This window comes from Phalacrocorax aristotelis, chromosome 3, assembly GCF_949628215.1.
Source record: "Phalacrocorax aristotelis chromosome 3, bGulAri2.1, whole genome shotgun sequence".
In the NCBI taxonomy this organism is placed as follows: Eukaryota; Metazoa; Chordata; class Aves; order Suliformes; family Phalacrocoracidae; genus Phalacrocorax; species Phalacrocorax aristotelis.
In genome coordinates, this window is record NC_134278.1 from 8,437,795 (window position 1) to 8,464,840 (window position 27,046).

The window sequence follows — 27,046 nt, forward strand, 5'->3', positions numbered from 1 at the left end:
TTAGGCTCCAAGGGGTCCCTAAAGGCCAGATGGGCTGCACAACAGAGGTGGATTGCTCAGTCCCTTAGCCCCAATATGTAATTTGTTCTAAAATTAAAATACCAAGCTAGATACAAAGTATGCATGTAACATTCAAATTCCACATTTAGGTTCTTAGTTTTCTTTTCAGACAATGCCCTCATAACACATTAAATCTTTGCCTGCATTTGCATGTTTCTTCACGAGGGAAAAAAACTACAGAAAACATTTCCCTCCTTTGTTCTTTTCTAGGCTATTTCAATTTTGCTGTAAATTATGCTAATGAACAGGCTTTACTCAAAACAGTGAAGGCTTGTGAAGAAACAATGAATAACTGATAGTATTTGCATGTTTCACAAACTCAAGCATTGATCAAGCTAGTTTTACTGTTGTTTGACCAATGCACAATAGCTGTCTACAGCACTGAGGAAGAGATTAGGCTGTCCAGACACTCCAGGTAGCTAATCAGTCTTTACAATTGACCGAAACTAATCAGATTTAGGAGAGCCCTGTATTCATTCCAAAGATTTTCTCCAAATTAGGAAATAAGTTATCCAATCACAGTTCGTTGCCTTTTTTTAAAGGCACTTTCTAGTCTAACATGGGATTAGTGCAGTCAGCATCACTCTGACTTTTAAAAAGACGTGCTCGTGTTTTGTAATTGATATCCTAACACTTTCAAACTGCAAATACATACTCAAGTACACCAAAGCTGTATCCAGAAACAGCTCATTTCAGTAAAGCACAATATTTAGCCAGACAGAATCAAGCTATCCAGTCTCTTAAAATACTGTTAGCAGACATGAATCAATGCTGATATACTAAATACTTACTGCTCCTTTCCAAAAAGGTGATCTTTTTGTAACAAGCAAAATGGATTTACCTACCTTAAAATTTTACAAACCCCCACCCCTTCAATGTCAATCTTACACTATTTCTTTGAATTTCTATGTTGCAAGCGCAGGAATAGTATACTGCTACTTTGACATTTAATGCACCTTTTAGATAAGAACAACTGAGCTTACAATTAAGAACGTGTGGTTTTCTAATAGTTTTACATTAAGACAAATTCAAAAGCACTGATTAATAAAATCCACTGTTCAGGAAGCCCGGCAAACTGAGGGTTGGACCTGTGGCTGTAGGTGACTTGTCTCTTCAATTGTACTAGTGGATTTGTCTGCGCGTTTCTTCCTACTCCTAGAGATCCGGTAGGCTTTCAACACAGTAGAGGATGCAGTGCAAGAGCAAAGAAAATTTAGTTGTATTGTTTGCTACATAAACCCGAATGACACAGTAGCACATCAAGTTTATAGCAGTTCACTGCAGAGTTTTCAGAGGTTTGCTTTCTGAATACACCAAATAGATATTTGCGCAGTTGACTTTCATTTCATCGCCCTCAAACATCCCAGGAGAGATGCTGAAGCAAAACAGTTTTATATCCCAGGGAATGAAGTTAGCACACCCCTGGTTTGAAGTAATACGACTTTCAGATAGAATCCAAGTCACTCCAAGTCATTTTCCATGTAAAACAAATCCAGGGAATCCCAAAACCATCCTTCCTTTAACCATGGAAAAGTAATACAACCCCGACAATCACCCACTTGCGCAGGTAGCACAAACTAATCAGCACTCACTGAGGGCCCCAGGATAAGTCTTACCTAGAGACTCCAGTTCCATTCACAAACCCACATGCTACTTAGCAAACACAGTACAAAATATTTAAGTCTTTATGTTGATTTCTTTTAGCAAAACATGGAATAGTTGGTTACAAATTTTATGCCTCAAGTACATGAATCGCAAAATAAAAGATTTGGATGAAAATGGCATAGAGCGGGGGAAGGAACCGCAGCTTTCAAATAAGGATTTTCAACATCTTTGAAACTTGGCCACACGCAATTAGCATCTCAATCAGCTGGCCAGTTCAGAACAGAGGCAGATATATAGTACCAAAACAACTGCGTCCCTCTAAGTGACTATTCCTGTAATCTCCAGAAAAGCAGTTTTTGTGTGACAAGGCTAAAAGTGGTTCTCTATCCCACTGAGCTAGGTAGTTTAACATCACCCTATCTGTAAAACACCCGTAGCAGCGTAAGAGAGGCAGAAGCCACTCCAACCATTGGTAATAACAATTCCTTCAGAGCTTACTTTGAGGCACTTCATATGCAGTATGCACCACCTCATTTCTATCTTCTCACACATGCACCTACCATCACGTGAAGGCTTGACAGAACATTACACTGCAGATCTTGTGATAAAAGTTAAATTCTGAAGATACTGATAAAGAAGATTTTCAAGTTAGTTAAGAGTTCAGATGTTTGCATCCCTGCAGCATCTGTTGCCTAGAAGTTACTGTGAGAAGAACGTAAACTGCAGCAGCTTACACAAAATGTAAGTGATACCAATCAGATCAGTTTCACTTTAGTCCAAAGTGCAAAAATAAATACTATATTTCCTTAAAAGGTGCTATCAGTAGTAATTAAGTCTCAGAGAACTGTTCCACCTAAATACACTCAAAGAACTAAGCAGCTTTCTACCTAAGGAAATTCTAAGGATGACCCATTGTACAGTTACCTCTGCTATGTTATACAGCTAGGCTCTGACCAGCAAATTTAGCTGAAAATAATTCTATTATAGCAAACGATAGCACAGCACACATTTTGCTCTCTAAGAGCTCAGTACATGAGGATGACAGCGCATCCAGGTATTGCTGGTTACGTTTTTGGTTTTGTCTAGTTCCACCTGTATGTAGTTTTTGACCTGTTAAAAGCTTGTACTTTTGATAGTGTTTTTTTGCTCATTCTTGAGCTGTCCGTTAGATGCAGCAGCAGTTTTACAGTCATCGTCAGGTGCTTTTATCACTAAGAGTCTGAAAGGTTCAGTTGTTTTCCGGAGTCTCTGAACAACAACAGCATTTTGCAACTTCGCTTCCTCTAGCGTTAGTGTCTCATCTCGCAGCTCTCGAAACGGCAGCGAAGTAGTCAGTGTGAAGGGAACGCTTCCCTCAGACCCTTGATACTTTGTTATGAAGTCTCTGACATGGCTTATTCTGAGAAGACAAGAAGAAAACTCAGCATTAGAGCACCTCAATCCCAACACAGGCCATGCGCACAACACACAGCCACCACAAGAAGAGAATGAGACACCCACTTCATGTAATAGCTGACGGCACAGAAATGGAGGAATATAGATGGGGTGGTACCCTGAAGTGCCTGATCCACTTGGGAGGCAATGAGCAAGGTTTGTATGCTCTGAGAGGAGTCCCAAGGGAAACAGGAGTAGTATCTTGTTCTGAACACTCAAATGCTTCACCGTGGCTCAGATAGTAGTTAGACAAGCTGTAACCAGCTGGTGGAGCTCTTACCTGAGGTTTCTGTAGCCAAGAGCTAGAATGAAGATTCCTCCAGCAAGTGATGCATGTAGCAGAACCATAACAATAATAAAGAAAGGATTTGCAGAAATTGTCTGGATAGCTTAAGAATTAAATAGGTCTAAACAGAGTCTCCTACAAAAGCAGGTGCCGCAGTGAATTCATTACAGATTCAAGCTGCCTGTTAAGGTGTGAAGAACCTTGCGACAAGTGAGCAGGACAGAGGTTTTGCTGTGGAAGAATGAGGACTGACCAATTTAACAAGGAAATTAAGATGATGGGATACATTTATACCAGTAAAAGAAACACAGTGTCAATGTCCATTCTCTGATCCTGAGGCAAATTGTTCAACTCCTCCTTCCTCTCCCCCATGCACAGGGTTGCCCATGGGGTTTATTTACTGCTGCCCGCGCACGGTCTGCGACCTGAGTTAACATCTGAACCAAGCCTAGATATAGTTTGATGAAGTGCTACTTGGCCTGGGGGAAGCCATCCTAGCAGTTTAGCAGCACAGATATCCAAATTTTTGTGCCTGAGCCATACTTATTCACACAGATATAGCCAGCATCTAACTCCTGTGGCACGCTTCGCTCTCACATCTCCTCGACTCCCCATACTGCAGTATTAAAGTGCTACCTGCTCTTTTGCTACAGTGATGTAACTTTCATTACTAACCAAGTCGTATCTAAAGTAGTACTTACTGTGGCACATACACGTCATCTGCAAAAGGGTAAAAGTAATCAATTTACCCAGGCACTGCAATATATATGCTACAGGTTATTTACCTATAGTTTAATTAACAAATAGGTGACTGTTTTCTGCTTATCCACTGAAAAGAATGCTATTCATGCAGTTATAATCCTTAAGGATATGTACTCTAAAAGGATTTCCCCCTATTTCTTATTAGAACATACACAAATATTGTACACAGCACAAACATGCTGGTCTTGTGGCAAAAGGATATGTTATGGTATGTTATTTATTGCAAACTACTTCAAAAAGAGCATCGCATAAGTAGGGTGGCTGTTCTGCTTATCTCAGGCTCTCACCCCTCCCCCCAAAAGCACTTAGCAGCTGTTCAAGCTGCTATTTACCATGAAGACAAAAAGTTTCTAAACATAGCTAAATGTGTGAAAGCTGGAATAATTAAGATATTAAGCACTTCAATTAAGTATTTATAATTAAAATAGCAATTGACCCTTCAGCAGTACATCACAACAGTGTTTCAGTTCACACTTCAGGCCACTAACAGTAATAAATTAGTACAAGTTAGAGAAAAAGTTAGTCATTAACCTTCAACTGCTGAGCTTTTCTTCTGACCAGCCACAAAGACATACACAGTATGTTGACAGCAGCCTGGGTTGTATAAAATCTACGATCACTTTCAACTGATTCAGAGAAGCACAGGCAACCTGTCCTTTCCATATGATGTGGCTGTGTAGCACTGGAGTAATTTCTCAAATCACAAATTTGAGAAAGGCCTCTAAAGACAGTAGTTCTATAAATTAAACAGTCAATCCCACTTTCTCAAAGCTCCTGCATACATATGCTGTGCTGACACCTTCTGATGTTATCCCCATTTATAAGCCTCTTTGGGAACTGGAAATTTTATTAAGAATGAAACACACTGGATGCTTTCTATATTGTCCACAATGACATGCAGGTGCTGATCCTCCCCTGCCTAGTGCACTGACCCTGGCCCTCCTGAGAGGTTTCTCTGGCTCAACTCTAAGTCACATCCTCCAGCTCCCAGCTGTGCTGCTGTCTGTGCCCAATGACTAGCAGGCTTTTTACTAAGCAATTTGCTCCAGGTGTAGTAATTTTGTGAGAAATCTGTCATCTTAAAAGCTGTTTTATCTAGTAATGAGCAACACATACACCTTAACTTCCACTAACCTACAAAGATATCCTACACTTTCCTCATTTTCATTTATGCTCAGTTATGTGCTGACTATTAACAGCAGTTCACATTCCTCTTATGCTCCTCTCTTGTCACAGAATCACAGAATGGCAGGGGTTGGAAGGGACCTCTGGAGATCATCTCATCCAACCCCCCTGCTTGAGCAGGCACACCCAGAGCAGGGGGCACAGGAACGCACCCAGGCGGGGTTTGAATGTCTCCAGGGAAGGGACTCCACAGCCTCCCTGGGCAGCCGGTGCCACTGCTCTGGCACCTGCACAGGAAAGGAGTTTTGCCTCATGTTTAAGTGGAACCTCCTGTGTTCCAGCCTGTGCCCATTGGCCCATGTCAGCTAAAAGATTTCTCAAAATTTGAAAGGAGGCTTTCTAGATGCAGCTGACAGCAGTCCAATGTTAAGTGAACTGAGGAGGTAAATTATTCGCAGAAATTAGAGACTTATGTGTACAGGCATAGGACAAATAGTTCAGGTGCAAATACATACAACAGTGCTAAAACAAATCTTACCTGTGAGAAATATTGAATTTCTGAATTATCCTTTCCCCATCAGCCAACCAGATCTGGATACTAGTGATAGGCTCCAAATCATTTAAGGGTACTAAAGGCAGGTGTCTTTTGTTGTCAGGTCCTTGATGATCATCTCTTACTTGAGAGATTATCCTTGGAGTAGCACTGAAAAGAAAAGCCATAGGAAGTTATGCCTTTGTCTATGCGTGCAAGCTGGAACCTCCCTGCAGACCTTGGCTTCTGGAGCTTTCTGCCCAGAGTGCACTGATGACTTCTTTTTAACAAATAATAAGAATACTAACATAAATGTCAGCTTTTTTTTTTTTCCCCCAACTGTATGCCTACTTTCTCTTGAAGACTTCGACATGCTAAAGAATTTCAGTTTGCTCATGTTAAACATTTTTACAAGACGGAAGGCAACTTCAACATCAAAGGATTAAATATGAATCCCCAAAGAGATGAAACAGTCTCAAGATTCTTCATGCATTTTTTGTACTCTAATCACACAGGTGAAACTCTAAGGGGTTTGAGTATTGAATTTGCATACTCAATGTTAATTTTCACCGTAATGTGATTATAGTAATTCAATTTAACTGAATGTTGTTAGCCTTGATTTAGACCCCAGCATCATCTCTTTCAACTTAGAAGCATTACCCATCTATCAGAAAAATCGACTTAATGTGAAAATCCAGGCTGATGCTGGTTTTTTTCTAAGACACTTTTGACAGCTGACCCTACCATAAGGGCAACAATCCATAAAATGACTTGACAGAAAATGAGGACCTCAGTCCAAGTGTGTGGTCTTAAAAAAAAGAAAAATTACTGGCAAAAAATGTTTATCTGAAGAAATGTCTAGAGCTTAGTGCTTCTTTCAGGACTAAGCTTGTTCAGCACGTACTGTTTAAGCCATCCTAAGGCTTGATCCAATGGGCACATCTTCAGCTCATGTGAGTATAACCAGATGTTTCCTTGCAAAACAATAGCAGTGATTTAAGGAGTTACGATTTCTTCTCTGAGCTCAGCTGTGGTCACTGACTACATGAACACTTCATGGTGGTTTGTGGAAAAGCTTTCTCTGCACAGAAAATTGACGAGTTAGTGTTTCTCGAGAGAGACGTTTGTAACCAATGGCCATAGAATAACAGTCTTGAACTACATCTGCTTCGTGGACAAACCCCATCCTCGCATCCTGATGTTCTTGTACCTGCCTTACTTTAATCACGAAACAGAAAAGTCACAGCCAATTTATGATTGAAACAAAGATGGCTAATGACTTCATATATTCAGACTAATTAAGGTAGAATCTTGGGCTTAAGTCCTCCTCAGTCTGAGGCATTTCAAAAACTCTTATCACCCACTGCCTAGTTAAATGCCCCGACTTCTAGGCTATCAGCCAGTAGAGGCACATTTTATTTCTTCCATTGAAACTCTGCAAAAAGGATGAGAATGAAGGAATCTCATTCCCAAGTGAGCAATAAGATGTTCACTGCGACTGGAGGCAGATGAGAGGCACAGAAGTGACTGTTTTGCATTACACTGAAATCAGCCGGGGCACAAGAACTTCACAGCAACAGATCCTAAGAGGCACATCTGTAAAACATTCTGGTACTCCAAGTACAGGTGACTTACTATCACTCACCTGCCTCTGACTATTTACTTATCTGATGTACAGCTGCTGTTCATGCTTGATCTCAATATAAAATAAACCCCAATTGCCCTCCAGATCTGGAAAAAACAGCTGGAGCACCAGCAAGAGCAGAGCCAAAAAAAAAAAAAAAAAAGAAGAGTTCAAGCCATACTTCAGTCCAGCAATGATCTGCTTTCGCTGCCTACTTGATCAGTGGTGTTCAGTTCCAGGCTCGTACACTGAAGTACTAGACTCACTAGTGTCTCCAGTACAGCCGAGGCTGGACAGGTAGTCAACCATGCAGCTGCCAGGCACCTGGCTTAGCCTGGGCTGAACTACATTTCAGCCCATCAGTCACAGCTGTAGTTCAGACAACTGTCTCCACTAGACCCAGATTTTGGTGTCACTTTCAGACTGACTTCCCTCGTGGTCACACCTCAGAATTTGTAGTAGGCACTAGAGATGATTCTTTCAGTAGCAAGTATGGGTGAAACTGAAGCCAACATGTTAAGCTAAGCTGAAAGAGAAAGTTTGAAGTTCTATATTCACCAAGGTTTAAAGCATTTCTATGCTTAACTTTGCTGTTGTAGAGCTGACAGATAAAGCCACCTAGTGGTGGGAGCTTTGACTAAAGCCACAAACCAAGAATCTAAGTCTCTGATTAAGCCTTTAAAAGGGGTGATAATGCTTTGATCTTAGGCTATTCCTTTCATAAGATTATCAAAGGAAGATTTAAACTAAAGATCGAAGAAACATAAGAGCCTCCTGTCAATTTTCTGACAAGAAAAAGCCCAAGAGTTAGGTATCGTGCCTTACCCTGGCTAATGGTTAAGAAGCTTGACACACAATATTTTACCCTAACGAGGTTATAGAGCAAGCCCACTTTGCTACAAGGGATTTCAGTCAATAGCTTAATTAACATGCTTCGGAGGCAGTCTTTAAAATGTATTGATAAGCTTAATAGAAAAGTGCAGTTGCAAATCTTGTTATAGTCCCAAACGATTAAATGCAGGTGAACGGTGGTAGATGAAACAGAATATACCCATTAGTAATACAGGCTAATAAGGTATACTGGAAGTCTGATAAGTCTTATTTGTTTCTCCTGTACAACAAAAAGCGAGAGGATCAAGCTAATCTCAGTTATATCAACAAACGTAAAATTTCTTATTCCTCCATTTTTCTTCCAACAGAAGTTTTAACGAGCTGGTCAACGGACTGACTCATAATGGTTCATCCTCCACATAATCCATCCATCTGGAAAGACTGGCAGAGAATCTATAGACTATTAAAAAATGTTTATTTGATAAGCAGAAGTTTAGCTAGGTCACAGGGTAAAGTAAACTGTTCAGTCATTTGCCTCTTACTTCTGATTAAGCACACAAATGCAACTGTGGAAAGGGAGTTCTATAGCTTAAAATTTGTTACAGGTCTCAGCACAACTTCCCCGCCAAGCTCTTCTGCTGAAAGAGCAGCATATGCATGCAATGGACATTCATTAACATCAGAAGTGAGCGCTAGTTTATGGAGTAAGGGCACTTATAGCTCATGTTTCCCACATCAGCAAAAATATTTACTCATCTTTACAGAAGAGCCTCTGATAGCACAACACTGAACAGACTAGCAAGAGTAGGAAAAAAAAAGCATTTTATCCAGTCCATAAAGAAAAAAATGCTGAGCAAGTTGCAGGATGTCTCAGTGTGCAAGACCTGTCAACTGAAATTCACAGAATAGCATGCTTCCAGAACCTAACCTGCCTATGGGGAAGCAAGATCATTACTTGCTGCAGACATGACAGAGCACAACAAGCACCTGAACAACCTACCATTTAGCACTGGTTAGCAGCAGAAACCCAGTGCACTGATCTTTTTGCTTTTCCTATATACAGGTCTACTTGTAGATAAAGTAAAGGTTAAGTTCTTGACCCTTGTTTGCTCAGGATCTCAGTGCTACCAGAAGCAAGTCTTGCAGCACCTCATCCATCTCCCCAGGGAAGATTTTCCTGTTGACTGGATCTACTCAAGCGTGTAGCAACTGAATGGACTGTGCTACAGAAACAGATGAAACTGATAAAACAGATACTTGCTTCTCTAAGGCAGCGTGAAGCCTGAAACCACTCATCCTTTACCATGATCAGGCTCTTACTCTACACATTATCATCATCTTCCCCTGCCTCATTTGTTCCTACCCAGATCACACCTTCCCTCAGCACAAGCACCGGACCCTAGCCACATGACCTTCCCACTTCATCGAAACAAGCTCTTCACCTAAAATTTCACTACAGCCTACTAACCCCAGCCGGCAGGTCACTAAGCAGTCCCACCTGTGAGGGCTTCCTGTAGGCTTCTGGTCTCTGCCTGTGTTCTGTTCCCTAGGCCAAAGTCTGCTTTTATAAGCACATTAAGTCTTACACAACAGGGATATGCGAAGCAGAATATTTGGCTGGAGTAAGCAAAAGTCACAGGGATCAAATACATGAACTCCTGGTCTGCCCCTCTCCAACAGCCTTCCAAAAATATAGTACCGTCTAGTTATAAATCAAGTCCAGTTTTAGAATTAGCATTAGTGGCTGACACTCTCCAACCACAACAGAGTCATGGAGTAAAGCAAACAGGATCACTGTAACATGCTGAAACGTCTCACTGCAATAAATGCACAGTTAAATACTGAGGAATTTTAAGACAATGCAAAATAACCTTTCTTCTTCAGTTTCCTTTATGGGACTGTCATGCTCCCCTCTTCTCACACAAAGTACTGTACACACAGCTTTAAAAGATATTATTTTCTCTTAAATCACAGAACAGTTCTGCTAATATTGAGACCTTGAACAAGGAAAACCAACAGCACCCCAGCTGTATTAACAGGAACACAGCCAGTAGATTGTGGGAGCCCACGATCCGCCACGCAGCACTCACACACCTAAACACTGCTTTCAGATTTGGTACCCAAAATAAAAGGAGGACATTGATAAACTGGAGCAAGTTCCATGGAAGGCCACTAAGATGGCCGCAGCCTGGAGCATTCGTCCTGTGAGGAGAGGAACTTGTTCAGCCTGTGGAAGAGCTGGTGTTGGTGGTGAACGCCTAACAGCAGCCTGCCAGGGTCTACAGGACATCATCAGGAGGAGGGAGACAGGCCCTTCATGGTGGACATACATTGAAACAAGAGACATTCAGACTGGGTAGAAGGAAAAAATTTCTTTCCCATGAGCACAGTCTAGTACTGATCAGGCTGCACAGCTTCCACTCTTGGAGGATTTCAAGGCCGAACTGGACAGAAGCCTGAGCAACCTCATCCACCCCCACAGCTGACCCTGCTTTGAGCAGGAGCTTAGATTAGAGAACTCCAGAGGTCACTTCCAACCTGAATTATGAGATCCTTTACCACAGATATAGCTCACTTCAGCTACTCAATCATAGCTCATGCCAGACTACTCACCTTCCTAATCTGTAACCGCGTCCAGAAAAGGGATGAAACATTGTCTTTTTTGATGACAAATATACCATATCTTTTTTATCTTCCATTTTCACATCTACCTCCTCCTTATCAAAAACTTTTCGTAGCTCAAAAGGCAGTTCCCTTAAGAAAAAAAAACAACCAAACATCTCAGAAAAAGAACAACTAGTGTTTTCAGTACACAAAATAGATTAATGATTAATACCTGTTCTCTGTTTATCCTTTCAAGGATGATGCTTTAAAAAAAATTTCACAAGTATTTACTAAGAGTTATGTAAAGTGCATGACATACAAACAACTTCAAGTTCCTGAATTGCAAATTAACTAGAAAGTGAAAAATAAATTAAAAAAATATATATACAAAAAGACATCATCAGGCAAGTTGTTGAATGACATTCAGATTTACTCAGCAGTTACCACTCCAAAGCACATGATGAGTAGGAAGTTCAGTATTGCAATACATTGCTGCAAAAGGTTCAATTATTTTATCCCCATAGTAAAACAATAAGGAAAAAACGACGAATGGCTTTTAAAGAGAAAACTGAATTTAGACACCATGTGTTTAATTACAAAAACACAAATCTCAGCTTTTAATAATTAGATCATCACTAATAGCGACACGCTTTCGTACAGTGACATCACCTCAATAATGCTTTATTTGCATTAAGCAGAACACAACAATGCCTTTGTCTATGAGCTCTGATGCAGACACTATATTTTCAGGCGGTGGGGCTCAGCTGGCACAGGGGCTGTACTAAGTGCTTCTCTACCATCAATGATTATGCAGAAACCATCTTGTAATTAGCATCTTCACAAGCAAACAGTAGAAGAGAGGTGGCAAACTTTTGATGCATGCACACAAAGAAAGCAAAGGGCTTTAAACAGTGCAGTTAATTGCTGTTACAGCTAACACAGGTGACAGCCGTAGAGGAGAAATACACTGTAAAATTAGTATTTTTGATGGGCTAGTGAAGTATGGAAAGGAAAAAAAATACAATGTCTTACTAATTTCACGTACTTGAAAAGGAGTTATTAAATTATATTCTCCATAAAATTATATTCTCCTCTCCATTTGTATGGGGTGAGGAAACAGATTACAAAGTAAAGGCTCAAAATTACATTAGTTTGTACGGTCAACCTGCTTGTTTTAAAGCAACACTGCAAACACTAGCAGAAACCAGGATAGCATGCTACTTTTTAACAGGATAAAAGTAAGATTGCTATATACACAGAAGAAACTGAAATAGCAAGTTTGTACTAGGAAAAATATCTGAAATTTAAGACTGATCAGAGTTTCTTGATGTTACATGGAGCAACTGTGCCCATTTAAGGCTCTTTATCAATAAAAAGAAAACAAAGACCATAAAACCAGAAATGCTCAACCACTTGTGCACCAAGTTCATTAGTCAAAGTACCATTCGATCTGTAGCTCTTACTGGGCGCTCTCAATTATTCTTTATTTCATTCTGCACCTGCCATGTCCCCTACCAATGCTCATTTTTACCTATTTCATCAGCAACTGCATGGCTACTGCAATTGAAAGCTATATTAAACCCGTTGATGTTAAAACAGCCATTAGCACTGCAGGAACTGGGGCAGGCAGTGGCCTACGCTCCTACAGGCATACTGCAGTGCAGCAAAGCCAGGCAGCTCTGTAAAAGATATTTAGAGCATAAGCTAAGCGCTATCCAAAGCACATTAACTCAGGCTGATTAAGAACACAAAACTCACTTACCCTTTTTTAATGGAGTCCAAGAACTGCTGGTTTGCAACATCAGTGTAGCTCCTAAGTTCACCATCATTTACTGTAAACCCATTTTTCCAAAGTTTAATGATTACATCAACCTATACAGCAAGAACAATTTTCATTACAACACTGATGCAAAACCAGCTTGGTGTACCCACAGCACCCTGTAAATCGTCCACTGTGTGGACTAAAAATACTGAGAGAAGGCTCGCTATAATCTGTTCCAGCCCTGTGCCAACAGGCAGAGCAACTGCAAGGGGTAAGTGACATTTCTAAGTATCTTGTGTCAATCAGGGTTAGGGATAAACCTTCCCCCAATCATTTTGCTTCCCTAGGTCAAGAACACTCCTCCAATTCAGCATGAAGAAAAAAAAAAAAGCACTGGAAGATCCCAGCCAGCTGCAACTCCTCAAGAGCTAATTTGAGAGCACACATGCCTGGTGCTGGAACACCAACTACCAGAATAGTCCAGCTGGGAAATTACTAGGGTAAAGCCTTGTTCTGATCATTTAGAAGGATTTTCTGAAAGTAAGGTATTGAGATAATGCATGCAGGAGCCTTTTACTCAGGAAATGCAGCAACTATCAGAAAACTTACTTCCAGTCAGTCACACATTTATGTTACCCTGGAATTCCTGCGTATGTTCAAAACGTTGGTGTTCAGGGAATGAAAAAATAAATTCTCAGTAATTCATTAACTTTGCCTGAGAGCATCCACTACTTCAAATTGTAGCCTTCACACTGTTCACTGGGACTTCTCCAACTTTATATTTGGGATTGCCTTTTCGTGTTTATGCATCATGCCATTTAAGGAAGCATTTGACCATCCAGGTCTGATCCCTAAAATAACGTTGTCCTCACAAATACTTGGCCATATGTGAGGTGTATGAAGGATGTACAAATGTGGAATTCAGCTCAGCTGGAAATTAGCTGGAACTAGGCTTGACAGTACTTGACAATTTTATTTCTCTTTTCTTTTTTGCAGTTTGACTTGTTAGAAGATGATTGCTACATAAACACAGAGCATGTGCAAACTGCTGAATAAAATTCCTCTCTTTTGGTTGGGTAATCTGTCAAAAAGGTATAAAGCACTCAGCAAGATTAGATTCCCTCAAAAACTCTTGTGTCTCACAGCACCAATGCATATGGAAGGAGTTCCCATCATGGGAAGGTTCCTCTACAGTGAGTCTGTATGTAACTTTGACATGGACTAACTATTCCACACCATTATCCCATTTAGACACTGTCACAAGTACTACCATGCAACACTATTTCAGAACTGCCATTTAAGGCATTGCTCCTGACACTCCTTTTCTGCCAGGCTCAGATGGGGATTCATTAAGATGATTTCCAGCAGTGCCCACTCTAAATTTCTCTTCGACATCTTTGTTCTACATAGCCTGTTCTCCAGCTCCTTGTAACAGAAAAATATGAGAAGGACAGAATCACTGAGACACAAGCCCATAGTAAACATCCCACTACCACCACAACTATACAAATAAGAGTGAATGAAAAAAATTTGGGGTATGCCTCTGCATAAAAAGGCTGCAACTCTTTGAACAACTCTTTTTGTAATAGTAGTTGTCATTCCTTGCACCTCCTGATCAGCTCATTCTCCTTACTAATAAAGCAGAAGTGCATTAGCCCATGCCACTGTAAGTCCTAGAACAACACTAAATCCACCATAAAACAGTAAGAGCAAGAAGCACAGAAACAGAGGCTTGGCTGGCTAAGAGATGGGAGACTGCTGTGTGAATTCTGTGTACATTTGTTTACAGAGGTACTAGATAAGACTGCTGAAATTCTTGCATTTGTTTTCCAGGGTACTCCTGGAGTGATATTATGTGAAACATGAGTATTTCTTCTTCATCGCCTACCTGGTTCTTGACGGTAGTTGGGGGCATACATATAGCACCAACCTTCTGAACTTCTTCAAAAAGGTTATCTACAAAGTAGTCACAGTTTTGTTCTGTACCATTCAAAATCTGATCATCGGTACCCGATTTACACATCCTGCAGAACAAAGACATAAGTAAAAATGATGCCTCAGAGAGGACATTAGAAGACAAGCAGTTACCCTAGAAGTTCAGTACCAAGAGGTATAAAGGCATGCTCCCCTGTACCCAGCTCGCTTGGCTGTAAAAAAACATCAGGTCAACTTTGCGTTTTGCCTTCTCTAGAAACTTCTTAGCAATCTCTAACTGCTACTATTTATACTTCAGAAGCACAAGTTAAAGAATGGCAATAGAAAAGGTGAATTAATCTATTTAGACATCTATTTAGAAGCAGAGGCTTCTAAACTTGGTATCAGAGCAAGGAATGCAAGTTAGATGATTCATACTTCTAATTCAGACCATCAAACATTTAACCTCACACCAATGAAAGGCCTTCCTTAAAGCATTTCCATGACATAGGCTTGGGTAACTTCCTTTGCCGTAAGTTTTTAAAACCACATACAAGAAAATCCCCTAGGATTTACTTCCCCCCCAGCCCCTCAAACCCCACCATTCCCAGCACTACCATGGAGCCACCATTGCCATCTTTGAAAGTACATTAGAGAAACTCAAGAACACGTGGCTCAACACCCCTCAAGCACACTGAAGACATAATAGAATACTTCAATACTGTGGAGGCTTCCAGAGTACTAAAAAAGATGCATCAACCACATATTTTGATAGAGCACTGTATGTGCGACAGCTGTTTGTGTTAGATTTTCACCAATCAAAATGCAGAAATATGCAACCGGAGTGAATGGTTATCTTTCAGTTTAGGTTCTTTGCATAATAAGAGGATTATGCAGCTTTTGGTAAACATTGCAGGAGTTATTCCTATTGGAGATTCAGAAAAGTCTATTTTAAGCAATTCAGAAAAACCCAATCCCAGCTCTTGAGAAATACACAGTTTTATATAAAACTCTGCATTGAATTCAAGAGCAGCAATGGTTACTGGAATGGTAATTAGATACATTTGCATAAAAAGGAGTTGTTTGCAGTATATCTATGCAATACTAAGAAGCTACAGATTAGCATCTTTAAACAAAAGAAAAACCCAACACATGAAAGGAGAAATTTCAGAAGTATGCTGTCCCCGTTTTAGTTTTCTAATAGAATAAAAGATATTTGAAGCATTAATCTAGGTGTTCGCTGTGCTTTACCTTGGAAACATAACTGGAAAACCAAACACCTCCACATCAAATGTAGAGGTGCACAGTGAGTGAGCAGTTTGTAAGGCTGCCTTTCTATTTTAAAAAGAAATTTTTGTGCTGCTTCTTGCATCTAGGAAACACTCCAGGTATGTGAAAAATCTTTTAGCAAAACAGGTTGGGTTTTTTTTTTTTAAAAAAAAAAACTTCCATAAATGTGGAGCAGGTGGATACAGGAAAAAAATTTATAATTTTTAAATTTAATGTAAGGTTTGAAAATTCATGACAGGGCAAACAAACAGCAATAGGATAGGAAGAGCAAAAGGGGGGGAGGGGGAGGAACTGGCACCTACCATTCTTTCTTTACAGTTTTGATATTGTCCATGTCTTTCATTCTGGTGTTTCACCTAATTATGAAAAGAAGATCGTTCAAAAAAACACAAAAACCAAATCAATCAGAAAAAAATACCCTGCACACTTTGCCTCCTTTTGTAGCTGAAACACTCTTTATAGTTTTTTCTGTGTTGTTAGTATATTTAACCAGAAACCTCAACCTCCCCCCTGCCAAGTCTCCAGATGGTTCTTTGTTTTCCTGCAGTTTCTAATTTAATGACACATGAACCATGCATCGGTTTCAGACATTCAAAAGGAAGATGACTTTTTCATAAATGTACAAAATAAATTCCACCATAATCACATGAATTGAAAATACATGCCCATACTTAACATTAAGTAAGGAAGAAAGATCACATTCCTTTTCTGAGTGGCGTGATTTAAACTCCCCTGATTTTTCATAACACTGAGACCATTGCACAACTACTGCACTGCCACTGCAGGCGTTCCAATGACCTTCACCTTAATAGTGTGCATTATTGAAAGGTGCAAGATTTGTCAGGTTCCTCTTTCTACCATACCTTACCATATTGACGCAGCATCCCAGAAACTGTGAATTATCATTTCTGGTCTACCGTTTAGCTGGAAAGAAAATCCTGGATTTGCAAGTACTAAATATACTACAGGATTCGTCTGCCGAGTCAAAAGACATGAAGAACGCCATACTGGTCTCATTACACCCACTTCTAAGCAATCTGAAAGAAGTTACAGAGAGTCACAAAAAGCCAGAGACTCTCAAAAACACCCTTTAAAAAAATAAAATCACTCTAAAATTAGACAAGCTGCCAGGAGAACAGAATTTTAAGTTGCAGCTATATTTAAAGAGTTATTCCTGAAGACCACTGGGTACAGGTTACACAATGTTCTGCTCCTGGCAGGTGTAGGACTAAGTCATGATATTGTGTGTACAGATTTAGAGAGACTCAAACTTAAGCAGTGACAGCCATCATACTCCTGAAATAGTAGTATGCACAGCAAGACTAAAATACATTTTAAATGGTCTCAACATCTAACTTAACAAGACGGAGAGGTTAGGGGGAAACAGCATTCACTGCAGCACTAATGAAGAAAACCCCCATTCAGTTACTCAGTACTAATTCATGTTCCTCAGGAGGCTGATACTGGTATTCTCTCATCTTGAAAGTTAAATCCTTGTGAGACACATTCTGTAGAAATGTATATAAGCCTTCAGAAAATCTCTGTAACAGCCAAAAAGATTCAGTCAATATGTCCATAACAGGTTTTAAAGCTTAGGCAGCCTTTAACGTAACCAATGCTGTTATGCATTAGGTCAAAACATTATACTTAGCACACCTTTGACATGTCACACAAGATGGGGTGCAGCCTTCCCCCCCCCCCCCCCAAAAAAAAAAAAGTGTTCTGCCAGAGCACTAAATATATCAGGCAAGCCTGTGCTGGTACATTATGACCTTACAAGCATATCCGATCGCTGTACTTGGAACTTTGTACCTCCACTTGGAAAAAATGAACTTTCAGTATCAAGTAGGTACAGTAAATTTAAAAGTACTTAAAAAAATAGTTTTTCAAACTAAGTTTTAACGCACTTTAGCACAAAGATTTTTCTTGTGTTAATGTGCTGATCTTCTAATCTTTCACTGTTCAATGGACTACTCCCCAAAGCACCAAGAGCCACCTCCAGCCATCTGCTTATGTTGAATCTTTGTGACTTGTCATCAGAGCTGTTACAAAGAGACAGACACAATGAAGCAGCTCTTCAATTCTTTTGCTCAGCCTCAAACGAGCATGAATAGTATTCAAAACTGGTCAGCTGTGAAAGTTGTTGTTCCTTCTAAAGTAAAACAACAGTTTTACTTAGAAGAAATGTTTCTCTTAATATATCAAGGTAAAGAAATCAGCTTATACAGCATCTTGATGTTTATGATGACCAAAAAGCCATTAGGAGATAGTGATTAGACTCCACTGAAAGCACTTCAGCTCAGCAAGCCAGCCCACCAGAACAGCCAACTTCTGACAGACATCCCTAGATATCGTATAAAACATTAAGAGTTTTGGTACATAATTTTTTGTGTCTGTGATAAAAAGTATCACAGACCTGACCTTCCACCTCCGGAAATTAAATTTAAAACACAGGAAGAAGCTGAGGCTGCCAGCAGCACGCCACAGCCACAGCCGTTGCCTGTGGTCTGACAATCCTGGCCTTTTCCAGCACAGATCAGCCTCTCCTTCCCCACGGCCCCATCCCTGCCACCGGCTCCGGCCACTTACTCAGCAGTGGCCTTTTGCTGCTGGGTCCTTGAAACGAGCAGCTCTCACCTACATCAGTTACAGACACAGGAATGTCAGAAGGTGTTTTTGTGCTAAATATACTTGAGCCTGCGCATCCAGTTACATTAATGCACGAAAAACAAAACTGGAACTACCTTTGCTGCTTTGCTCTGAAGGACAGAAACACTCAAGCAAGCACACTGGGCCTCCTCTCCCCCACCAAAGCCTCTCTTACTAACTTTGGCAGAAAGCAAACTTCTCAAGTTGAAAACTGTCTGCCGCAGAGCGCAGTCTGTCAGGGCACCGCACGGGAACGATGGCTGAAAGCGGCACCGTACCGTGTAACAGCGAAACAAGCGGCTACAGAGGAACAGCAAGACCGAATTAAAAGATGAGCATCGAAACTAATGGCGCGAACGTGACGGATACGCTCAGGTAGGAGCCAGAGCACAGGCGTTTCCTCCCCAGCTGGCAGGAGGGGCGGTGCACTTTGGAACGGGACCGGCCCCTCCGGCCGCCAGCACCGGCGCTGCCCCGCGCCCCGACAGACCCGGGTCGGAGGCTCCGCGCCCGCTCCCGCCCGCCCGGGTACCCGCCCGGAGACCTTTTTAGAGACGAGGGGACAATAAGAGAGTAGCAACGCGGCGGAGTAGGGCCCCTGGTGCCTGAGAAGGGCCCGAGCGAGGACCCCCCCCGACACACACCCCCACACCCCGAGGGGCGCCTCAGGCTGAGGCGGGGCGGGCCGGGGGCCGCCGGCAGAGGCGGCGGGAAGGCTCAGCCCGCCCTCCCCCTTCCTCCACAAAGCCACGGGGAAAGTTCAACAGCCGGTCAGGGCTGAGGGAGCCCCGGCTCGGCGGAAGGCGCTCCCCCGGCCCGGCAACTCACCCGGCCGCCGCCACCTCAGCGCCCGGCCCGGCCGCAGCCTCCCCGCCGCGCCACCTCCGCCGCGTCCCGCGCCCCACCACGCACGCGCGGCCGCCAACGGCCGGGGAACCGGCGGCTCCCGCTCGCGCCGGGGAGGGCGCGGGAACTCCGCCCCCCACCGCCCGAGGGGCGGGGCGGCGGCCGCCATGTCGCGGTGGGGGCAGCTGTGGAGAGTGGGGGCTCCGCATCTGCGGGGCGGGGGGCGATGTCCTTGCCCGCCCTCCCGGGGAGAGGCGAGAGGTGGTGGGCCTGGTGCTTCACGCCCGAACGGGCCGGGCCCCCTGGCACGGCCGCGGCCCGGCTTCTGAGGGCAGGGGCTGCTGTCGCCCTGCGAGGGGCGGGCAGCCCTCCGTGTGCCAGGCCAGCGCGATTCACTGCGCAGGCAGATCTCTCCCCCTGAGTGAAGAACAAAAGATAGAGTTTATCTTGCCCGTACGCGCAGGGGCGAAGGACAAAAAGCGGCATTCAGCGAGCGTGCCCAACAGCGGGGAACGGGCCTGCTGTCTTGGCCGCACGGCTGCGCCCGGACCGCCGCTGCGGCCCAGGCGGGCTGCTCTGGCAGCACCGACAGGGAGCTGCCCCCGCGCTTTGCGTTTCCAGCCCCGCATAGGTGGGAGGAACAGCCGCACGGCGAACCCTTCGGAGGTGAGGAATGCCTCATCACGCTGGAAGGGCTAATTAAGGGCGAGCGATGACATATTTGGAAAGGAGCTCTGGCCGAGGCCTCGCGCCGAGGACAAAAGAGCAGCGTGATGGCCGGAAAGCAGAGCCTCCGAGTTCCCGAGGGTACGTTAGAAAGGAGAGAATGGGACAGGATCCTCAGGAAGGCAAGAAACATTTAGCAGGGTCACCCTGCTCTGTGCCGAGCTGTGACTGTGCGCCGTCGGGCCCCTGCAGAAGTGGCGCTCTGCGGGATGGTGGTGCTAGGAGCTATCCAAAGCAAACACCCTGCCGAGCAGCCGGCAGAGCGGAGCGAGAGCAGTGACTCCCTGCAATTCACAGCTTGCACCTGCATGCTTTTTAATAAGGTTTTTTTTTCAATAATCAGCGATGCACTGTAAAACATTGAGAATTAACCTAAATTGAACAACCAAAACTGGCTAATTCGTGTTAATTAATGGGAAATCAGCTGCGAATTTACAAGTGCGATCAAAGATCATTCTATAAGCAAAGGCAATACTTCACTGAATGTCATCTTCACCTGGGACCTGTTTCTGCAACCCCTTAATCATAACAATTAAAGTAACATTCTCAAAAACATTGAAATAAGATGTGTAGTCCCAAAGTTCAGTGAAGGTGAGTAGAATAAGTAAAAGCTGACCCTTGACAGTTGTAATTTCTTCCTTTTTGTAATGTACATCACAATGCACTAAACCTTTTGAAGGCAGTTTGGATTAATCATTAAATTTTAAGTGGTTGAGATCTAATTACAGCTCCTGCCTATGAATCTTCAGGGAAAATAGTAAATTTGTCTTTTAGTGTAAAATACATGGAGTTTTATCTTTCAAAATACAGAGTTCTGAGATTCTGTTCTCCCTGGTTTTGTTTAATGTTTTAAATAACATTGAAATTTTTGGATAGAAGGCACTTGTTTATTGCAAGCGTTACTTCTTGATTCCATTGAGTTTTCTTAGAGATATATATACACGCATACACAACTTTGCAGAAGAATACTGTACCACTGTTGAAAAGTTGAAGGAATTTACAAAGCTCTAGGGAAAACTTCAGAAGGTCATTCTGCAGTGCCGTACTGTTTCATATTTTCTTTCAATATTTCAATTTTCAAGAACATTGGCTCCATTTCATTACACACGGAAGTTCGGTAATATAGTTTAACCCTTGCTTGAGGGCCCTTTCTGCAAAAAATTTATAGACCCAAAGGTAAGCATAGAAGGAGGCAAGATTAGACTTACCTGGTGTAATGATGCAGGCTTCCCAACTGCAATCACGTATTGATTTAGAAGATTAGGTCTATTACTGGAAATCCGAGTACAGCTGGAGACATGCTGACCTACTACAATAGGAATCGGTGTCCTAGTGAATTTAGTGGTTTCTTAAAAGCTCTTCTAAGTACAGCTGTTCTCCCTCAGGACTGAAACTATTGACAAAGCATAGGAGTAAGAAAAATCTTAAGGAAGATATTACTGTGTCTTCAACTCCAGTATAACATAAAAAATAAGTTTTTCTTAAAAGCTGGAAATTTTCAAGTCAGACTGTTGTTACAATCAAGATGTCACTGAAATCCTTTTAGACTGTGTTTCATTCAGCTTATTCTCTGGCAAGAAATAGTACATGAGATGAACAGAAGCAAATGGTCCTTTTCTTACTGTGTGGTGAATAGAGGCTAACAGCCCAGACGAAGTTCACTGAAAAAACTCTAAGAGGTATTCATGAGATGAATACAACTGTCTCTTGCCCGCTTTGTCAAGAGAGATCGGATGCACTGGTGTGGAAGATAGTAACAACCCCTGAACTTGTTTTATAATGTAGGAGTGAATCTCCGTGGTGACAAAGTAAAGCAGTGTTTTAGCTGTCACCACCCATCCCGTCAAGGTCACGGAAGAACCAGTGCACATAGTATATCTAAAAACAAGCAGAAAATTAATTTTGAAGAGGTATTTTTAAACCATATATTTAACAAGGTTAATCTGTGCCAGAGGAAACCATCAGCTACCTATAATTAAACATCAATGCATCAGCTATATTGATTGACCTTAACTTGAGATAGCAGTTATTGCCTGAAGCATATGCATACAGAGCTGGGACACAACAGGAGGGAAATGGGGCCGTAAAATAAATAGAACAGAATCTGTTTATTCTGTGCTTGGCAATTCCATTGACAGTGACAGCACATTCCTCTGCACGGTGTCTTTTTGCCACATGTTCCTTGCAGGAATGTTAAAACCTTGTAGGCTGCCACACAGGGAGACAGCTTAAGGAATCGATGTTTCTGGCAAGCTAACTGTGCAATGGAAAAGCGAGTCATTGTTTTATGGGAGACATTGGGTGAATCAGCGTTCGTGAAAAGGGTGTTACCCCCATGCAGTGAAGGGTGTATCCATTCAGTGCTGCTGGACTCGGACTGTAGACCCACAAGAAAAGTGAATATAGCTTCAATTTTAAAAGTAGCATGGAACGCATAACCCCATGAAAAATTCAAGACAGCCTGAGCAACTGTTTGTACCAGATAACACGTTTGGAAATAACATATGATGTGAATTCTCAAAACAAAGACACTCTTCAGTGACATGTCAATGATGATATGTTAGTGTACTTTATGAGATCGTTTTTGGATGTGTAACAAGAAAACATACTTCTAAAGCTAAGACTGTGTGTGAGGACTAGGGAGATTTACGAACAAATAATGTTTCTGTTGGACTTCCCTGTGACCTTAATCAAGCTATTCTGCATTCATATGCTCCTAAAGCTTATCTACAAATGTGTTAACAAATGTCTATTTTTAGGACAGAGCTATACATCACGCGGCATAGCGAGATGATTTGCCGCTTTTGTCCAAGATGGAAGCAATTTACAGCCTGAATGATCGTGCAGATTCCTGGCTCACAATATTGTTGGCCTGTGAGCTTCACACAATTATTAGTATTAGAAAAACTATCTGCTGTAACCTTAGCTCAACGGGAAGAATGTTATGGAAGCTGACGGCTAGATGTGATGGGAAGATAATTTTGAAATATTAGGAGGTAAGTCCCATTTAATGTCGTCTAAGAAATCTACTCTGACCGCTTCAAGTTGCACTGACGTTATCTATTGTAGTGTGGAAAACAATCTTCGGACAGCTGTGGTGATAACAGGACTGAACATTAACTATTTAATTCTAAATCATAATTATTATACATTTTGAAGTTATAATGGTAGTCATCAAATAACAGGCCATCTTTAATAACATTACAGAATGCTTGTGATGCAGAGTGACTGTGTCATCATATGTGTTCAATTTCAAGGTGGTACCAGTCCTGACTACTGGACAGTGCTTGTTCGATGTTTCCAAACTTATATCTCATGGGCATATCTCTGTAATGGACAATCTCAAAGAAGAAACTGCAAAATCTCAATTTAAGATCCTGTCAGGAAAGAATTTAGGGCAGGTTTACCTACACAAGATCTCTTGTGAATCTTTTATTTCGAGATTCAGCTGAAACCAGGGTGAGTTGACAGCATGACAGAGAGGAGCACACGAGAGCTTCTAAGTAGAATCCTGAAAAGATGATTTGATTTCCATTCTTTGGAATGTTATAGCTATTCAGAGATACTGCAAAGTAATCTCTGGTAAATTGCCCGTGATTGAAGCAAATGGTAACGCAGTGAACAGAGCCTTGCCAGGCTGAAACTCTCTATAAAAGTTCTGAATAAGGGATGAAGGACTTTTTCTTTTGTCGTAATGCATTCCTGATTTCCTTGTAAAACAGGGACAGGTGGCAACAAAATCTTCCATCTCCAAATATTTCTTGTGCCATTGTTGACTCATGGAGCAAACAAGGCTTTCCATGCCTCTTTATCCTGGGTCATTTTTTAATGTCTTTTTTGATTTCTAAGTCCCAATAAGATTTCATTCCCCAAGTCTGGTTTAATGGAAAGGGATTCTTTTGCTCAAGTACTTTTTAATGTTTTTCCAGTTTCCCAGTGGTGTCCCTGCCACAGCAGATGTTGTGCCTTCTTCTTAATATATGTTTCAGATATCTTCATCTTCTTTTCTGACCAACTGGAGATAAAAGGGTGTCGAACACTGCTGTAGGCTTTGGAATTTGTTATAAATTGGTTCCATTTGAAACACAGTCCTTCCCAATTACATTTATTTTCAGAAGTATTTAGACATCTGTCTGTAAGACCAAACTACAAATCTTGAAATTGAATCTTACTGGGAGTGACCTCTACAACATTTTTACGTAACACTTAGTGGAGCGTGGCTCCAATCCTTCTCCCCTTCCTTGCTTCATTGTCCTCTGCCTTTCACTACTCAGAGTTCTTGTATTTTTCACAAAGCTTTTCCTGCATGTAGAGTGCTGAAGAGGGTCAAAATAGGTTTTTAATTTTCTCTCTTCATGTGATACTCGAAATAAGCAATAGATATCGATACCGAAAGTATCAAATAGTGAAAATAATCAAAATATAATAATCAAGAATCAAAATAATAAAAAAAAGGAGCAAGTAAATTCTTGGATTAGCAAAACTACTCTAAATCCATTTCTACAGATATTCATCTTTCATTGTTAAACCGCATTTAAACCTCTAAGTATGTGTGATATAAAATACTAATCCTATGTTAACATGTTCTCTGTATTACAAACAAAAATTCCAAACAAAACTAACAGTACTAAAAATGGCGATGGAGCTCACATAGAAGCTGCAAAGCTGTAAGAAGGTGCTTGAGTCAAAATAACTCGCCACACCTTGTAAGAGGAATGAGACAACCAAGAAACCTGAAAATAAAACCATCTGTGAAAAACAACCTAGGGAGTAAACATCCAAAATGAAGCATGTCTTTACATGTTCCCTACTATGCTAACATAATGAGAATAAAGCACTAAAAATGTTCAAAGCAGTGAGCAGGGATTTTTAACTACATCAGTCCCTCTACAAGAGTAGTCCCTCTGGCGTCATAAAGAGTACTCACTTGAGTCTGGCTCACAGGAATGAGATCAGAACATTAAAAAGAAGAATAAAAAAGGACACAACTATGGTAAAAGTATTTAGTAAATCTAAAATAAATAGCTTTTAAGTTGTGGGTTTTCTGTTCCTTCAAGCATTTCTGGATAGGCACCCAGGAAAATCAATTTGCTTGCTTAACGACCAAGTTTATTTTACTTTTAAAAAGTCATCAGCGTTCACAAGAGGAGGAGTGCTGGTTTGAATCAGGCATGTTGCAAACAGATGTTATGCAAGCTTCCCCAAACAGTCCTGCCAATGGGCTGCAATCCTGAGTTATGACATTCGTTATAACTGCTGCAGTCTGGGCCCTTTTTTGGGCCGCAGATTGATCTGTTGGTTTTCCCAAAATGGGGATATTTTTGTGATGCATTCAAGAACTTGAAGAATATCAACATTCTTTTTTTCATTTTCAGACCAACAGAATTTGGACACAATATCTCAGTTACACAGCCTATCAGTCACACAGGACAGAAATTGAAAAGTATACTATTTGTCATCGTATCGTTGTGATACGGACTCTTCACAAATATATCTCCTGGTTCGTTCCCACAATGTGCTTGGTAAGGGATAGTCTCTGGCAGTTTCCTTCTATTCCTACTTTTGAAGGATAAAAGGAAGTGATTTCCAAATACCATTTTCAAAAAACATCGTAGGTTTTTAATTAAAATACTCCTTTAGCGTGCCAGAGTATGAAATGGCTACATCCTTTCATAACCTTTAGACAAATAAATGAAGAAACAAAGGATATGAAATGTAACAAAACTAATTTCATGGAGCAGGACAACTATACTTTTGGAAGACCCTGCAGATTCTTGAACAGGAGATGAAGTACTGTTGCTAATACCGACTGAAAGCTCTAGAGAATGTCAGATGAGAAAAAGAAACACACTGTATTTTGGAGTATCTGATAAAAAGGAAAAATTGTCGCTGTTCACAATAAGAAAATTTTTGCTTGGGAATCTAAATAATCCATTTTCTTATTATGTATCCTGATGTCATTGTTGCATAATTTATAAGTACCTGTCCTACCATACTTTTTCAGACTTTAGTCTTGAAAAGAAAGATGTGGGTGTATACAGGTAAAGCAGAATAATAGTTTTTACATTTATTGTTCTTTACTGAAACATTATTGCACTTTCCATCTTTTAAACAATAAAAGTGCTTTGATAAAGCTTGCTTGAGCCTAACAGCCCGAGCCATGTGATCGTCAATTTCATTATACCATTCCTTTTTGCTAAAGAAGCAGAAAACACTGAAATAACTTGCCCAGTGGTGCCAAACCAGTCAGTGTGAAAATTAAAAGGTTGAGACTTTATCACTCACAGCTCTGCGCTTGTACTACTTCGCTACATTTCTTTTACAGAGCTTTTGGTTTCAGGGCTTATGTGCAGATACTGTGATAAGTTCAATAATGGGCAACAAGTTGTGGTGAGAGCGCTTCTTCCAGCACATCAGTGAGAAGGGATGGGACTGTAGTTTGCGAATGGTCTGAAAAGCATTTGGACATCCAGAGTACTGTAATACATAGTATTCTTCTTCCCTCAAAAACACAGTTACTGGATCTGTGGTATAGGAGGGAGGTGAGAGAAAAATAAGCTTTCCAACGACTGAGCAACGAACATCAAACACAAGTCGATGCTACCGGGCCAAAACACAGGAGGTGTTATCGGTGACTTGTGTGGCAGGCGCGTTCCTGACAGCCTGGCTGTCAAAAGGATTTCTCAAGAGTGAGACTCACCAGGCTGTGAAACAGTTTTCCACGAAAGACGGTGGGGATGCAGCCCCTGGAGGCCCTGCGGCCCGAGCCGTTGGGTCAGCGCCGCCGGGGTCGCCGGGCCCGAGGCACAGCGCTCTTTTCGGTTGTAACGGGGCCACCTGACACGCCCCGCGGCCCCGGGTGGCCGTTCCGCCCCTGCCCTTCAACGAGTCGCCGGGGCGCTCCCTCAGCCCTCGCCCGACTCCTTCAGCGGGCGGCGGCGGTTGCACCGCCCCGGGGGACCGGGCCAGGCTCAACCGGCGGCTCGCCGGCTCCTG

At 41.8% G+C, this 27,046-nt stretch overlaps 2 protein-coding genes across 4 annotated transcripts; one reads left to right on the forward strand and one right to left on the reverse strand.

Moving 5' to 3' along the window:
* Positions 1 to 1,250: 1,250 nt before the first annotated feature.
* UBXN2A (UBX domain protein 2A) lies at positions 1,251 to 19,419 on the reverse strand. 3 transcript variants are annotated; one of them, XM_075086706.1, is made up of 8 exons: positions 19,307 to 19,353; positions 16,693 to 16,866; positions 16,132 to 16,185; positions 14,514 to 14,649; positions 12,626 to 12,735; positions 10,873 to 11,013; positions 5,811 to 5,975; positions 1,251 to 3,064 (listed from the first exon to the last, which is right to left on the reverse strand). In XM_075086706.1, the coding sequence occupies exons 3-8, from the start codon at positions 16,170 to 16,172 to the stop codon at positions 2,779 to 2,781; spliced, it is 879 nt and encodes a 292-aa protein (XP_074942807.1). In that variant the 5' UTR covers positions 16,173 to 16,185; positions 16,693 to 16,866; positions 19,307 to 19,353; the 3' UTR covers positions 1,251 to 2,778. The 3 variants fall into 3 exon arrangements, with proteins under 3 accessions (XP_074942807.1, XP_074942805.1, XP_074942806.1); XM_075086704.1 differs by lacking the exon at positions 16,693 to 16,866 and having other exon boundaries at positions 19,307 to 19,419; XM_075086705.1 differs by lacking the exon at positions 19,307 to 19,353 and having other exon boundaries at positions 16,698 to 16,866.
* LOC142055597 (uncharacterized) lies at positions 17,936 to 26,205 on the forward strand. The gene is made up of 4 exons (XM_075089720.1): positions 17,936 to 18,035; positions 19,092 to 19,990; positions 22,810 to 23,046; positions 25,426 to 26,205. Exons 1-3 carry the CDS (start codon positions 17,936 to 17,938, stop codon positions 22,834 to 22,836), a joined length of 1,026 nt encoding a protein of 341 aa, XP_074945821.1. The 3' UTR covers positions 22,837 to 23,046; positions 25,426 to 26,205.
* The last annotated feature ends 841 nt before the right edge of the window (positions 26,206 to 27,046 follow it).

What these genes read in the sequence shown, in the direction of transcription:
- LOC142055597 (XM_075089720.1), top strand. Translation starts at nt 17,936, where the DNA reads ATGAATAGTATTCAAAACTGGTCAGCTGTGAAAGTTGTTGTTCCTTCT. An exon ending in GTTTCTCTTAATATATCAAG is followed by an intron (nt 18,036 to 19,091) that starts GTAAAGAAATCA and finishes GTGCCTGAGAAG; the next exon opens with GGCCCGAGCGAGGACCCCCC. An exon ending in GCACGGCGAACCCTTCGGAG is followed by an intron (nt 19,991 to 22,809) that starts GTGAGGAATGCC and finishes GTCTATTTTTAG; the next exon opens with GACAGAGCTATACATCACGC.
- UBXN2A (XM_075086704.1), bottom strand. Translation starts at nt 16,172, where the DNA reads ATGAAAGACATGGACAATATCAAAACTGTAAAGAAAGAATG. An exon ending in CAACTACCGTCAAGAACCAG is followed by an intron (nt 12,736 to 14,513) that starts GTAGGCGATGAA and finishes CTTGCTGTATAG; the next exon opens with GTTGATGTAATCATTAAACT. An exon ending in TTGGACTCCATTAAAAAAGG is followed by an intron (nt 11,014 to 12,625) that starts GTAAGTGAGTTT and finishes TTTTTTCTTAAG; the next exon opens with GGAACTGCCTTTTGAGCTAC.